This window comes from Triturus cristatus, chromosome 3_1, assembly GCF_964204655.1.
Source record: "Triturus cristatus chromosome 3_1, aTriCri1.1, whole genome shotgun sequence".
Taxonomy (NCBI): Eukaryota; Metazoa; Chordata; class Amphibia; order Caudata; family Salamandridae; genus Triturus; species Triturus cristatus.
Genome location: NC_140583.1, coordinates 108,871,100 through 108,886,980, shown reverse-complemented (window position 1 = coordinate 108,886,980; position 15,881 = coordinate 108,871,100). Strand labels below are relative to the sequence as shown.

The following is a 15,881-nucleotide window of genomic DNA, read 5'->3' as shown; positions in this document are numbered from 1 at the left end:
GATTCTTCTGTTGACGGGGAGCCAGTGCAGGTTTCCCAGGTGGGGTGTGATGTGGCTGTGGCGTGGCACGTCGAGGATGAGGCGTGCAGAGGCCATGGCCTGGAATATAAATTCCACTGGTAGAATCCAGCACCTTGTGTACCATCCACTGCAGTGGCAATACAAACTTTGTTTCAGGCCTAGCTTGTGTAACCTGACTGTTGCAGAATACACCTGCAGCTCTATCTGCCCAAATAGCCTTTTTTGACTGGTGAAACACCCCTTTTCAAATATTACTAAGTCTCCTCTATTTAACCCTTGTAGCCTACAAGATAGAAAGCATGTTATTTAAATGTGGGACATGTATAAAATTAATATGACCATATTCCTGCAATGATAAGGCCCATAAAAGCGAATTTCACGGTGGCAGGCCTAGCTTTCCTACGTAGAAAACCAGAATGCAGATTAAAATACTCCAACTGCTAAATGGACCAGCTAGAAAAATAATGAAATAACTATTTTGAATAGTATTTAAAAATCCAGTTGAATGGCAAAGTTGATTTTAACTAATGTTAAGAAAAAGTAAGAATGTAGAAAGTTAACCTTTACCTGCCTGACCTGTCATAAGGCTAAATAACATAAGCCTTTGACAGCTCCCAGCCAGTGATTAGCCATTAATCTGTGTAAAACAAAGGTGTGAAATGCCTCCCAGAAGGCTGACCTGAATGGGCAGACATGACTCCTCTGAACTTCACAGAATATGCAGGATGAGGGCTGTGTGTCTACTTTTGACGGCCCAGTGTCAAATTCCGCTAGACAGGTCTGCTGGGTTCACATATAACACTTGGGCAGTGCTTGAAAGGAAGAGAACGGTATGCCAAGATAATTTTCGTTGCTGAAGAACTGTGCTTTGTCCTACCAGACCTCTGTCTGGGTTTGTTGTGGTTGGCTTTCCTGATCCAAACTGGATTTTAGTGTCTGATGTGGAAGGTCACTAGAATTATTGTAGTGCACTTCACACATACACCCCAGCCCTCAGGACTAAAGTTTAATGTGACTAAAGACAATTCACTATCTTAAAAACACCCTCACACATGTTATTTTGGGCCTGTTTGCAACAAGGTAGACAGAAACTACTGATATAGTGGGTAGAGTTTGCTTCGGGAACTTTTACCCTATTGTTTAAGCAGCGGCTATTAGTCACACCCACCCATGTACTAGTGGCAGGCATACATGTGGAACCCCGAGGCACCCATTTTAGAAGACTTTCTTGACCTGCAGAAGATCAGAAGCAGACTGGATCTGTTGTCTGTGACCTGAGAGGAGACCTGAAGGACTGGAACTGGTACCTCATGTATCCAGGACAAAGGGTTGGACTCCTAGAGTCATTTGGCTGACCTATGTGGATAAGGGAAGACAATGAGCTGCAAGAGACCTTTGCTTGGAAGTACCCAGCTCATCAGTGGCAACTGGGCCTGGGATTGGCCCTGCAATTAGCAACTAGCTGACAACCTGTGAGTCTTTAAGTGCCTCCTCTGGCGTCCTGTGGGCTTATGAGTGTACTCCTGTGACAGATTGGGACTTGGAAACCTAAGGGCCTGATTTATACTTTAGCATATACCATTGCCGTGACGGAGTACTTTACACCTCTCTTGTCGAGTGTACTTCACCTACCAAATTCAGAGATGTTCTCCATGCCATCCCAGCAGACATCTCTGGCCTTTCCAGGAACTTGCTGTCACGGTGGTGGAAATGCAATAAAAATGAAAAAAAGGGACCTGCCGCAGCCCGAGCCATCTTCAGTTACAAACTAAAGAGCCCATCTGGTGAAAGTTATCACAATAGATATAACAACTCCAGCTAAACAAACATTTTAGAATTTTTGTTGTTGATTGTAAGTGATGCATGACTGGGCAAAGAGACAATTTTTGTATCTGCACTGGATGGCCCCTTTAAAGTAAGGGAAGACGAGGCCGTTGTGCAGTGGGGCTGTGTAACTGGAGATGAAGACTTGCTCAGTGACCTAAAAGCCTTGCAGGATTGGGTGAAACATTGTAGCTGTGGGGCAGGAGGTCATTGCAAGGACGAGGTGCAGCTGCTACACAGCATGAGCGGCCCCATTGACTTGAGCAGCTCCAGGGCGGCAGCAGAAACATTTCCAGCTAACACACAGGGTCGCTAAAACTGTTTCAGTTTTTTTTACTTTTGCTAAATTTGCATCTTACAGAGTTAAAAAAAACACTGGAGTAGTTGCGAGTAGGATACTTTGAATCTCCCTAGGATATACCAGCTACTCAGACTTGCCATATAGGGAGGAACAGAGCTTGGTGACTGTGTTGGTGTACAGCATGTGGGATGTAGCAGTTGTTTGTTATTGCCTCCAGGTTATCGTATATTATATATCTTGCTTTCCTCTCTAAACCCTGCGTGGGATTGTGGCCCTAAATACATCTCTACTCGTGTATCGCACAGCAGCAGCCCGTCCTTAAGGGTGGAGGGGACCCGCTCCCTCACCTTTTACCAAACATGAAGAGTGTCTGTCAGGCTGAACATTTTGGAAGTGGGGGGCAGCACAAATGCAGTTCGTAGGCACTGACAGTGAAGAAGTGGTGGATGTTAAACCTCGAATGAAAAAGGAACCACGGTAAATACTCTGAGCACATTTCATTCCATTATTTGTTAGCTCGTCTGCGTCATTACAGACCTTTACGAAATACTCTGAAAGGACAGAAAGAACTAGGCCATCTCCATCCAAATGTGAACATAAGGAACCTCTATGGTGTTTTGGGTTCGTTGGACCTCACCAGTAAGGTGCAGCTTGAGTTTGCAGATTCTGTAGCTAGGCGACACCTCAAGATATGGCAGAGTAAGGGGGCATGCAGCTGCTTGTTTCAACAGACTCACCTTACTGCCCGTGTGCAACCCAAGAGTTCATGTGTAGCGGGGTAGGAGCTCTTCTGTGGTTGCCCATCTCAGGGGCATATCAACAAGCGGCAGCGATAATTATCGCTGGCCGCTCTTAGCGTGAGGAATTTTATCGCCGGCTATCGCAGATATTATTTGCACATATAGTCATCAACGCTTTGTCGTTACAGGGTGGCAGCCCAAACTGGCTGTGTTTGTTGAGGATACACTTACACGGTATATATGTTTGGCTGTCCCCCTATCCACTGTCCCGCTAAGAGAATAAGAATGAGTGAAAAGGGAAAGGATAGAGAATAAGGGAGAGAAAATAAGACATAGGATACAAGAAGATTACTAAACAGGTTTTAAGCCCTTTTCTAAGCTGGAATGGATCAGCAGAGTGTCCCTGGGCAGCTGGAAGTTTATTCCATAGTCGAGCTGCTTCAACCGTGAATGCTCGTCCCCCTAGCCTAGTCTTTCTAAACCTGCCCACCCTGGTTGGCTGAAGAGGAGCGTGTAAGGATCGGTCCAGTGCCCGGGAGGGATTTAAAAACAATGCAAAGGGACTTAGACATGGTTCTTTGTGTTAATGGCAGCCAATGTAAATCTTTCAGACAACGGGATACAGAGAATCTTCTCGGCCTATTCAGGGCCGGTTTGCTGCCAGTGCTTGGTCTCTCTGAAGCTGCTGGATTAGAAAGTTCTGGAACTCTCTCAGGAAGACATTGCACTAACCCAGTCTGCTTAGAATCTCACTGCTGACACCAATGCTCTCGATGAGACAGGAAGCAATGGGAGAATCTTCCAAAGTGCTCCTCTGGTCAATACAAACATCATCCATTTCACTCAGTCATGTTTTCATTTCAGTGCCAGAGTGTTATAAGTGTGTTATTAAATTGCGTCAAAGTGAATGCTATGAAAAAGCAAAAGCACAGGATGAGTTGCTATATTAAAACAGAGCATAATTGTACTACTGAGACTACTACTACTGCTACTACTGTGCGACTACTACTGCTACTACTGAGACTACTACTACTGCTACTACTGTGCGACTACTACTGCTACTACTGAGACTACTACTACTACTACTGAGACTACTACTACTACTACTGAGACTACTACTGCTACTACTGAGACTACTACTGCTACTACTGAGACTACTACTACTGCTACTACTGAGACTACTACTGCTACTACTGAGACTACTACTACTGCTACTACTGAGACTACTACTACTGCTACTACTGAGACTACTACTACGGCTACTACTGAGACTACTACTACTACTACTGAGACTACTACTACTGCTGCTACTGAGACTACTACTACTGCTGCTACTGAGACTACTACTACTGCTGCTACTGAGACTACTACTACTGCTGCTACTGAGACTACTACTACTGCTACTACTGAGACTACTACTACGGCTACTACTGAGACTACTACTACTGCTGCTACTGAGACTACTACTACTGCTGCTACTGAGACTACTACTACTGCTGCTACTGAGACTACTACTACTGCTACTACTGAGACTACTACTACGGCTACTACTGAGACTACTACTACTACTACTACTGAGACTACTACTACTGCTGCTACTGAGACTACTACTACTGCTGCTACTGAGACTACTACTACTGCTACTACTGAGACTACTACTGAGACTACTACTACTGCTACTACTGTGCGACTACTACTGCTACTACTGAGACTACTACTGCTAGTACTGTGCGACTACTACTGCTACTACTGTGCGACTACTACTGCTACTACTGAGACTACTACTACTGCTACTACTGTGCGACTACTACTGCTGCTACTACTGAGACTACTACTACTGCTACTACTGTGCGACTACTACTGCTACTACTGAGACTACTACTACTGCTACTACTGTGCGACTACTACTACTGCTACTACTGTGCGACTATTACTGCTACTACTGTGCGACTACTACTGCTACTACTGAGACTACTACTACTGCTACTACTGTGCGACTACTACTGCTACTACTGTGCGACTACTACTGCTACTACTGAGACTACTACTACTGCTACTACTGTGCGACTACTACTGCTACTACTGTGCAACTACTACTGCTGCTACTACTGAGACTACTACTGCTACTACTGAGACTACTACTACTGCTACTACTGTGCGACTACTACTGCTACTACTGTGCGACTACTACTGCTACTACTGAGACAACTACTACTGCTACTACTGAGACTACTACTGCTACTACTGAGACTACTACTACTGCTACTACTGAGACTACTACTACTGTGCGACTACTACTACTGCTACTACTGAGACTACTACTACTGCTACTACTGAGACTACTACTGCTAGTACTGTGCGACGACTACTGCTACTACTGTGCGACTACTACTGCTACTACTGAGACTACTACTACTGCTACTACTGTGCGACTACTACTGCTACTACTGAGACTACTACTACTGCTACTACTGAGACTACTACTACTGCTACTACTGTGCGACTACTACTGCTACTACTGAGACTACTACTGCTAGTACTGGGTGACTACTACTGCTACTACTGTGCGACTACTACTGCTACTACTGAGACTACTACTACTGCTACTACTGAGACTACTAATACTGCTACTACTGTGCGACTACTACTGCTACTACTGAGACTAATACTACTGCTACTACTGAGACTACTACTACTGCTACTACTGTGCGACTACTACTGCTACTACTGAGACTACTACTACTGCTACTACTGAGACTACTACTACTGCGCGACTACTACTGCTACTACTGAGACTACTACTACTGCTACTACTGAGACTACTACTGAGACTACTACTACTCCTAATAGTAAATAATAAAATAATACAAAGAGATGGATAAGTTGCTATATTACAGACGAGCATGTTTCTAATACTGCTACTACTTCTACTACTGCTAATAATTACTACGACTATTAGTGTTATTATTGTTGTTTATTAGCACCAACAAAAGCATGTGGGGATGAGATAACATATACCTTAGACAGTCTCAAGTGTGAGTGTGAGGAGAGCTTAATGTAGTAAAACCTTTCCAAAGGGGGACGCTAATCTGGAGACAGTGGTCTCTGGATGTTTACTGTCGAATAAAGAGACAGGACACAAAAGGAAGATCCGCCATCTTGTACTCCTCCTGCTGCCTACGCTCAGTACCCTCTCTATGACCACTTCCTGTCAGGAGGAGGAAGTGGTCAGCATTGTTGTAGGGCATGTGCAGTGGTCAGCGAACCTGCAGAACTACAGGTAGTGCTCGCAGACTGTACTATACCTGGTAAACCCAGGACAACACTTTAAAATAATAAATAAACTGTTGGGCAATAAACACTCAGATGCAGCTGTGCAAGTAATGTGTGTTTATTGAAGGTGAGGAGCATTGGTAGACCTAGCTTCCTATCTTGTGTCCACCATCCAACCGGCTCCCAACCTTCCTTTTCCAATTAAACATAAACATGCAATGCATGCAAGCAACTCTGAGCATCCCACTATCTAAGCTATTTACCATAAACTTCTGTGTGCATTAGAGGGGGGCGGGGCGAGATGCATTTTGGAATGTTTAGAGATAAAAATGGACAGCTCATTGTCTGTAATAATGGACAGCTCATTGTCTGTAATGTTGGTCTGTTGTTTACACTTTGGTGAGATAATGTACAGAGAATAAAGGGATCAGATGCACTAATTGGATGATGTACATTCATTATTCAAACAGATTGTCATGCTTAGAAAACAAAAACTGATTGGTGAAAAGGAAGCCAGACCGAGGGACTGATTACCTGCCACTGATTGATGTGTTCTGGCCGCCAGCCAGTAAGTATGGGACTTCATTCCATGAATAATGGGGGATGAACCACTGCTGTTTGGGCATCCCAAAGTACCAACCATTGTCATGTCAATACCTTAGAGATGACGCACCTTCCGGTTCTCGACTTAGGAATCGATAGGTCTATTCTTTGTAAAACAAACTACCAGAGTCAATAACTGTTTGTGATTTTGGAATTCCAAACTACTGCAAAGTGTATAAATGCAGCCAGATTTTACGTCTAACACATTATTTGCTCAATGTAGGACACGAGATTGCAGCAGTTACAGGAAATGTTGCCCCTCTACCAATGACTGCATCATTAGTCCAATGGCCTCAGCGTTCCCTCGTGTGTTTGTGGATGTCGGTGAACAAGATTATAAGTGGGTGAAAACTTTGGAAAGAATCAGCACGCAGAATTTCAGCAAGCGCATATGTTGTATTATAATAAAGTTCAAATTTTAAAATTGCCCAAGGCTGATTCGCAAAGCAAAAGCAAACCGAAGATTCAATAACTTACTCTTAGGCTTTTTGTAGCGTAACAATTTGTTAGACCTGACAGCCTTAGGGATGTGGTTCCCCCAACTTTTTGCCTTTTTCCCTCAATTTTTCAGTCATTGTTTTTGGTGGCTTTAGGACTCTGCACACTTTACCCCTGCTAACCGGTGCTAAAGTGCTTGTGCTGTCTCCCCTAAACATGGTTTAGTTGGCATATTTAATTTACTTATAAGTCCCACGTAAAGTAAACTACATGCGTTCTATAAATGAAAGGCTACTAGTGGTCCTGCAGCCAGCCGCGGTCGGTACTAGGAGTAACTGCAGGGCGGTGACGTGGGGAGGGGGAAGGGCAGGGTGGGGGGTAGTAAACTATGGATTACGGAGGTTTACAAGTAAGTTAATATATAAATTAATAAAACGAATTTCGTTGCGGCCACTGCATCTCTTTTATGTGTCCCCTACATCAAAGACACATTTGGGTGTAATTACTGGGTCTCTGACCCCAACAAATCAGACACTCCTGGGTCTTGCACGTACCGATTTTAATGAACTGCAGTGAGGCCCAACTGGCTCACCTAGACTGCTTTACTGGAAGGACTGCTTTCCTGCTTGTTGCCCTGCTGCCTGCTGCTCCCAGACTTTGCCGAAAGGAGAGCTGGACTTCCCTTCAAAGTGATCTCCAAGGGCTTGTTAGCTTGCCTCCTGTTTCTGAAGTCTCAGAGACACAAAAGACTTCCTGCCCTTCTGCTGGGGCTGCTGCACTCTGCCCTCTGTGAGTCCTACCCTTGTCTGAGGTGCCACCTACAAGTTCTGGGCCTCAGAAGCGGGTTCTACAGCTGAGTTTCTGCTAAATCCGACGTGAAGCAACATAAAGCCTCACAAAGTCTCGCCGCATAGCTGACAGCTCTCGGAACCAATAACAGGATGACGTGAAGCCCTGCTGCACAACCCCGCTGCACAGGCTCTCAGAAGTGATGCCGCGCACTGCAAAGCGTTGCCTCGTAGCCTACGCACCAGGATCCAAGGTACTGTGTTCAGCAGGCCCAAGTGGGTCCCTGTGGCCAGCATGCACTCCATTGCTGTCGGCCTTAGTTTGGATTTGCACCGGTCCCTTGCGACCTGAAGTAACCTTTTTAGCATTGGGTATCTGCCCACACAATAGAATAGCAAACATACACCAACCTTGGATATCTTCCCACACAATAGAATATCAGGCATATGCCAAGCTTGGATTTCTGCCCAGGCAATCGAATAGCAGGCGTACACCAAGCTTGGATATCTACCCACACCATAGAATAGCAGGCGTACACCAAGCTTGGATATCTACCCACACCATAGAATAGCAGGCGTACATCAAGCTTGGATATCTGCCCACACCATAGAATAGCAGGCGTACACCAAGCTTGGATATCTGCCCACACCATAGAATAGCAGGCGTACATTAACACTACTCCTACAAATTGTTAGTGGAAAGACTATACACCAGATATGGGTTAGACGGAATGGACACATGAACATTAGTATTATTATTATTATTATTATTAGTAGTAGTAGTATTAATATTGGTATTATTATCATTAACCTCTTCAGTGCCCATGACGAGATGGTCTCGTCATGGAGCGCGGTTGCGCTGTGCCCATGACGAGACTATCTCGTCATGAACCCCGCCCGCTAATGCAACGCCCGGCACAGGGCGAGGAAAGGGCGGGACACTGAAGAGGTTAATGATAATAATATGTGTATATCATTTTTAATATCACTAACAAAAATACACAACAATATAATAAGTATTATAAATACATGTATTAATTATTATCTAACTATTATTGTTATTGTTATTATTATTATTATTATTAACAATAATAAATAATAACATGGACATAAATAGTATTGTATATACTTGATACCTATAATTAAATCCCTATTATGATTATTTTAATTGTTATTTTTATTAATATCATTATTATTGGATAAAACACGATTGTGTTAAGAGTTTACAATTATTATTATTATCAGTAGTAGTAGTAGTAGTATTGCTAGTAATAATAATAGTAAGTATACTTGTTAACCTCTTAATGCAATCAGATTTCCTCCAGTCGTCCATCACTTTTTAATAAAGCCTCTCCTTCCCGGTGCACCCTGAAGTATTTAGAGTGCTCCATTCTTTTTAGATGGAGACATCCAGATCAGCCCGTTGCGTGGACGCCCCTCTACAGCGCCTCCTGAGTGTACACTAGTGTCATGAAAACATTACTGGTGTGTTGCAAAGCGGAGGCTCCTTAGCAGGCCGTTGGACCCATGGGTTACTTCCAACTCTAGCGGGCTTTGGCCCTTTGAATTACTTTTAAGCACACCCGGACCCTTGGAACACTGGTGTCCGCGGCACACAACGTCTTCAGATACTTCTGCTGAAGTGCACACTCGTGTGCAGTATTTAAACCAGTGAATCATGAGCAACATGAATTGCAAAATGTGGTGAAATGTTTGAAAGGTGAGTGCGGCTGTCGAGAAAAGCTCTTGACCTGAACCGCAATCCAAATTTCCCAGAGAAGCATTTCAATTATAAGGGTGGAAACAATCCAGGATCCTTGGGGTCAATGGGCATTCCTCGGTTGAGTGTCACCTCAAGGACCCACACTCCACGGCAGCAAACGAGTTCCCTCTAGGTTTCAGCAAGAGCACAAACCAATTCACAATCAGGTGCAAAACTCAGCAGCAAACTGAAGGCTTGAGCATATGCTGTGTCTTACTGATCAGTTGAGAATTCAATTTTACATCAATCTGCTTTCAACTAACTCTCTCAGGTTAATAGTAGAGGAAAATCAACTGTCCTTATACACCTCCTAGGTTATCTTTCCTAACTTTTAAATATCTGAATAGATTACCCCCTCCAAACCTATGTGACAAGCTGCCCCAATGCAGTCGAAGCAGAACATGGAGCTGCCACCATCACTTTCTCCTCATATCCCCTGCCTGTGACTTTCTGCATCAGTGTGGTCTACAAACACCGCAAGCTCTAATGGCAGTTCCTTCAATGTTAGAGCTCCTCTAAGGGTTGTCTTCAAGCAGTCAGAGTAAGTTAACTCTTTATGTGGCCGGTGTATTATGAGCACTGTATAAATCCCAAAGGTTATGAAAGTTCTTATAAAATAATCATTACGTTATAGATGACAGGGCATTCCCATTCCAACATGGCTGCCACGTTCAGGACCAGTTGACCATTACACTTTGCATGTTGCTGTGGTAACAACTACAGTCTAAGCAAGTGTGGCAGTCTGGAGCTGTGTGACTGCCTGCCATGCTCTGTCATTAGCAGGGTTCCACTTCTGATAAGGTGCCTCATTGGGACATTGGGGTGTGCTGGTTGAACCAGGGTGAACGCTGATTTTGCCAATGACGTAACCAATCCACCCCATCAGTTGCCATCGCTGAGATGAGCTCCAATGTCTTTTGGGCGCCTAAAGCGAAAGATAAACTACTCCAGGAGTTATTACTGGTAATTACAGCACAGGATGGCAGTAATATAAATGGCACTTGCAACAAGCAAAGGTATGGAGGGTCGAGCCATCCCCCCTTTCTATGTTTATTATCTATGGAGCCCGAGGTGTGAATCTCAGCTCCCATACTTATTTAAATTGTGCAGTCTTAGACAAAGCCCCCGTGGTTCGGTTCTATTGTCTGAGATCATTTCAGGAGTATGTACGGCTCGTCCAGTTTAAAGTGGGATCTAAGAACATTTATCAATACTTTTCATAGCATTCCAACCAAGAGGCGTGGTGCGTCCATTGGGGCGTGGGGGCGTTGCCCCCGCGCACCCGCCCGCGCCTGCAGCTCCCTCGGTGTCTCTGAACTTAGTTTACTTAAGATCAGAGACGCCGAGGGTGGGGAGAACTGACAATGCATGTCAGTCAGCATGACGTCGGACCGTGGGCGGTCCGGCATCATGTTGACTGACATGCATTGTCAGACCAGGCAGCACTGCAGCACAAGTGCGCATGAGTGGGCATGGTGAGCTAGTTTTTAGTCCGTGCCCAGTCATGTGCACTTGTGTTTTCACCGATTTGCGCAAGCCCATTAGGAGCCCCTAGGTCTCCTAATGGGCAGGCAGCGGGCGAGGAGTAGGCTGTGCCCTCAGCCAATCCTGGCGCTGCAGCAGCGCCAGGATTGGCTGAAGGGTTGCCACTGCAGTGATGACGTGACGTGCTGTTCCATCCAGTTTGAAGAGGGCAGAGGCGCCAACGCGGACCAGGAGCATAGGCGGTCAGGTAAGTTTTCCTTTCAATTTTCACTGTATTCGCCCGTGCGACCCCCCCCCCCCCCGCGCGTGACCCCCCTCACGACTGCTCACACGTTCGTTTGCTTCCTTTGCAATCATTTTACGCCCCGCCACTTTCAAATGTCACCAGCCACCCCTGCCAACCAATCCTATGCCCCGGGCGCGTCTAATGTAGAGGAGTCTAGCTGAGACCTCGTGACCTAGCTGTGCATCAACCCAGGTGTGAAATGGCCGACCCAGAATGCAACACGAGATAATTAATTTAAAACACAAGTAATATAGCAGGAGAACACCATATCTTCAGAGCTATGGCTCAGCCCCTCGTGAGGCTGCGCTGCGTGGCAGGGAGGGAGCAGGAGAACACCATATCTTCAGCGATATGGCTCAGCCCCCCGTGAGGCTGCGCTGCGCGGCAGGGAGGGAGCAGGACTACACCATATCTTCAGAGATATGGCTCCGCCCCCCGTGAGGCTGCGCTGCACGGCAGGGAGGGAGCAGGAGAACACCATAGCTTCAGAGATATGGCTCAGCCCCCCGTGAGGCTGCGCTGCGCGGCAGGGAGGGAGCAGGAGAACACCATATCTTCAGAGATATGGCTCAGCCCCCCGTGAGGCTGCGCTGCGCGGCAGGGAGGGAGCAGGAGAACACCATATCTTCAGAGATATGGCTCTCTCCTACCCTTTCTCTTGTGCCGGCCCATGCTCCAACCTTGCTACGTCCCCATGGTGGAAAGTAATGCATTACTTTTATGTTCTCTCCAGCGCTAAACATGTTTAGTGCTGAAATGTGAATAGGTAAAAAAAGATTTGGTGCTGATATACGGCACTTTTATGACGCAAACACGGAGCAAAATCTTAGTAATTCTCCCCCTATGTGTTTAACATAACTACATTTAAAAGAAAAACAAACATAAGCAGAAACTTTTGAAGAATTTATGGAAGAACCATACTTACTTTTCTTTATGTTGCATTAGTGTTTACCATTAATATATGTAGTTTAAATTAAAATCAGAGAACCCTCACGAATCACCCTTGGTGTACTTATGCAGTAGAGACTGTTGAACATCATTGCTGTTGTGAAATAGCATCAATATTAATTTTCAAAGTTGGGTTTAAGATTATGGTCTGTCGTTTATTTTCAACAACATGGGGTGCTTTCGGGAAAGGTATAGGGCCCGATTCACAGAACGAACTTAAGACAAAATCCTAAACTTACTACCATTTTGGTATTCACAGAAGGCACTTACTCATTTTGGTATTCACAGAAGGCGCTTACTCATTTCGGTATTCACAGAAGTTAGGAGTCCTAACTTTAGGACTCTTAAATGCCTTCTGTGAATACCGAAAGTCTTAAAATTAGGATTTTTCTCAGTTTAGTAGTAATATAGTTAGGACTCCTAACTTTAGGAATCCTAAATGCCTTCTGTGAATACCGAAAGTCTTAAAATTAGGATTTTTCTCAATTTAGTAGTAGTAAAGTTAGGACTACTAACTTTAGGACTCTTAAATGCCTTCTGTGAATACCGAAAGTCTTAAAATTAGGATTTTTCTCAATTTAGTAGTAGTAAAGTTTGGAGTCCTGACTTTAGGACTCCTAAACTGAGAAAAATCCTAATTTTAAGACTTTCGGGAATTCACAGAAGGCATTTAGGAGTCCTAAAGTTAGGACTCCTAACTTCTGTGAATACCGAAGTGAGTAAGTGTCTTCTGTGAATACCAAAATGAGTAAGTGCCTTCTGTGAATACGAAAATCGTAGTAAGTTTAGGATTTTGTCTTAAGTTAGTTCTGTGAATCGGGCCCATAGCCTTCTTCATATTGTAAATAAAAATACATGATAATAAGTAACTTATTTTTCATATTTCATTCACATGTTTGCACCACAAGTCACAACAAGACGCGGTATAAAATATGAACACCCAAGAATATATTGACAGTCCCCTGATGTCATACGTGACATCTTATGCCTGCCTCGTTATGTGAGTCAAGAGCATCTCTATGGTTAGAATTTTAAGCCCATGCTTATTATTGCAAAAGGAAATCTAGAAGTCTCAGAATACAGACATGCTCTCAGTAACAAGCCAGGATAAGCTAAAGGTGACCCCTAACGGCTGGTACCTAGTCACCACCTCGATGTACCCACCACAGTATCATGGGCATGGTAGCATCAGTGGCACAAGCTTGGAGGCCGCATCAGCACTGGTCTGGGCCCTGCAGCTGATCTGGAACCTCTAGCTGACCTACTCATGCAGGGCACTCCCCAGGGAAACTGAGGCCACTGCAGCAGGTGAGAGGAGCTATAAGACAAGAAGTCTGCCGGAAAGTAAAGCAATGTGTCCGTGGAGGCTGCCCTGCTGACTGAGACAAGAGGAGAGTGTGAGTGACAGCTGTCACTCGGGAGCCTCCCAGATGCTCCTTCTGAGACCCTTGTTGAGCAGGGCCAAGCCTCCTGGAGGCTGCAGCTGAGACAGTCAAGTGCCTTTGTGGAGTTCATGCGCTCACCATGGACCATATTTATGAGGGGTTTGTGTCATGCTACCACCATGCAGCGTGGTACGTGCACGACGCAAACCTATGAGTCCTATGTTTGGATTTATGAAGCGATGCAAAGCCACGATGCAAAAAATGGAGTATTGCAGGGCAGCACAAATCATTGCATTGCATTAGCGGGCACCAGGGTGGTCTTCCATGGGCGCTTTGCTGGGTGTTCCCACGATAAAACTCATTGTTTTGATGCATTCCCAGATTACTAATCCTGGTAAACCTAGGAATGTGCCAAAAAGATATGAAGATAAGGTGTAATGACGAGAAATATCTTTATTTCTCCTCTTTCTAGAATGCCTCATACATAGAAAGAGGAAATAGCATCTCAGGATTGTTTTTGTGCAGGAAGGTGTCCCTTCATTAATAAAAAACAAACTGCATGCAACGGAGGAAGTCGCAGCTGGCATTATTCATGGGTGGGGCAGCGGGGGATCGCACGGGGAGGGTTGCTGGGGGTTAATGTAATAATACATAAAAAAAAGTACCTGTACCCCGGCCAGGTCCCGCATTTTCTCTGCTCCTGCTCTTCTGCCACCAGCAGGAACAGGAAGCAGGCAGACTCCCCCCTCTCCTCTAAGCCAATCAAAATGCTGCAATGGCAGTGTTGTGGTGGGCGGGAACACCACCCAGCCAGGGGCTTACGGGGAGGCTATGTTCTGCATGCAGGCTGGGGCAGAGTGAGCAGGAGTGGTTTGAGCGGCCCCAGAGGGCTGACAAAACTGTCATTGCGCCCTAAGGAGAGGGCACACCACTCCTCCCCTGCTCGCAGAGCAGCCCCCCTACCCGCCCGCCTGCCCACAACTAAACAAAAAAAGGTAATAATGGGAAGTTATTACCATTTTATGTTTCTTCTTCTCGCACTGTGAGAAAGCATTGGGGAGACGCTCCTCCATCCTAGTGGAGGAGCTGCCCCAGAACGGAGGTACCCTTGCACCACGGTGAAGGGTGTCTGCATTGGCGCTAGGCTGCCAAAAGGGTGCAGGGAGAAAGGACAGGAATGCACAGTATTGGATAAATACGGGGCATTCCTGACATTTCTCTGTGACGCAGGGCAGAGCCACAGATCTTGTAAACATGCCACGTGTGCGCTGGCCTCTCTCTGTCCTCGCACAACACCTCCATGGAGGGCATCCAGTGAGGCCAGAGATGCACGCACCCTGCTCACCCACCCTTATGTGGAGAACAGAGTGTCCAAATGCCCTCTGTCATAATGACAGGCACTCCCAGGACCAAGTGGCTGTCCTGTGGGCTGATCCAGAGCACGAACAGCGGTTTTAGCAAAGCAAAGGTGGAAGGGGCTTGACCCACCGCCACTTCTGGGACATCACAGCATCCTGCGCCAGCAGCGCCAGCAGGGCGCGGGTGACAGACAGTCGTCGCTGCTGAGAAGAGATACTCGTGAACTCTCAGCAGTGTCACATGTAATCAGCTGCTGTGGCGCAGCTAAACTCCCAGCAGTCACACTGTCCTGTGCATAGAAGGACTCCACGGGGTCACCCGAGGAGAGGCCCGGATGTAACGTGCGACGAAGACAAGCGACGAAATGGAACACCGACCGTTGAGCAATCAAGACAGAAAACATTGTGCGTGCAAGGTTACCTCAGACGTCGTCTCAGATTAACCCTTTCGTGTTACCTGAAATATTTTTAGCAGTGTACACATATAGGGCTTTACTGATACCCATGTGTACAGTGTGAGTGCAAAAACTCTGGCCCAAATCACCCTTTGCAGTAGGTACCAGGTGAGCTATTTATGGCCAATTGGGCTCCAGGGCTAATAATGGGGAATAATGTTCATGAATGGTACGAGCACTGTTTTGAAGGACTTTAAAAAAGGTTTTACCCCAC

The 15,881-nt window shown here is 45.7% G+C and overlaps 1 protein-coding gene across 2 annotated transcripts in view; it reads left to right on the top strand.

Moving 5' to 3' along the window:
- Window positions 1-15,881, top strand: part of EHF (ETS homologous factor) — a 102,160-nt gene that overhangs the window by 45,457 nt on the left and 40,822 nt on the right. Inside the window, exon 2 of one of the 2 annotated variants that reach the window (XM_085643510.1) lies at window positions 6,630-6,727. The exons of the other annotated variant lie outside the window; for it this stretch is intronic. Coding sequence (XP_085499636.1) covers window positions 6,707-6,727 — 21 coding nt within the window. The 5' untranslated portion in view covers window positions 6,630-6,706. The remainder of the gene's footprint in view (window positions 1-6,629; window positions 6,728-15,881) is intronic. 2 annotated transcript variants of the gene reach the window in all.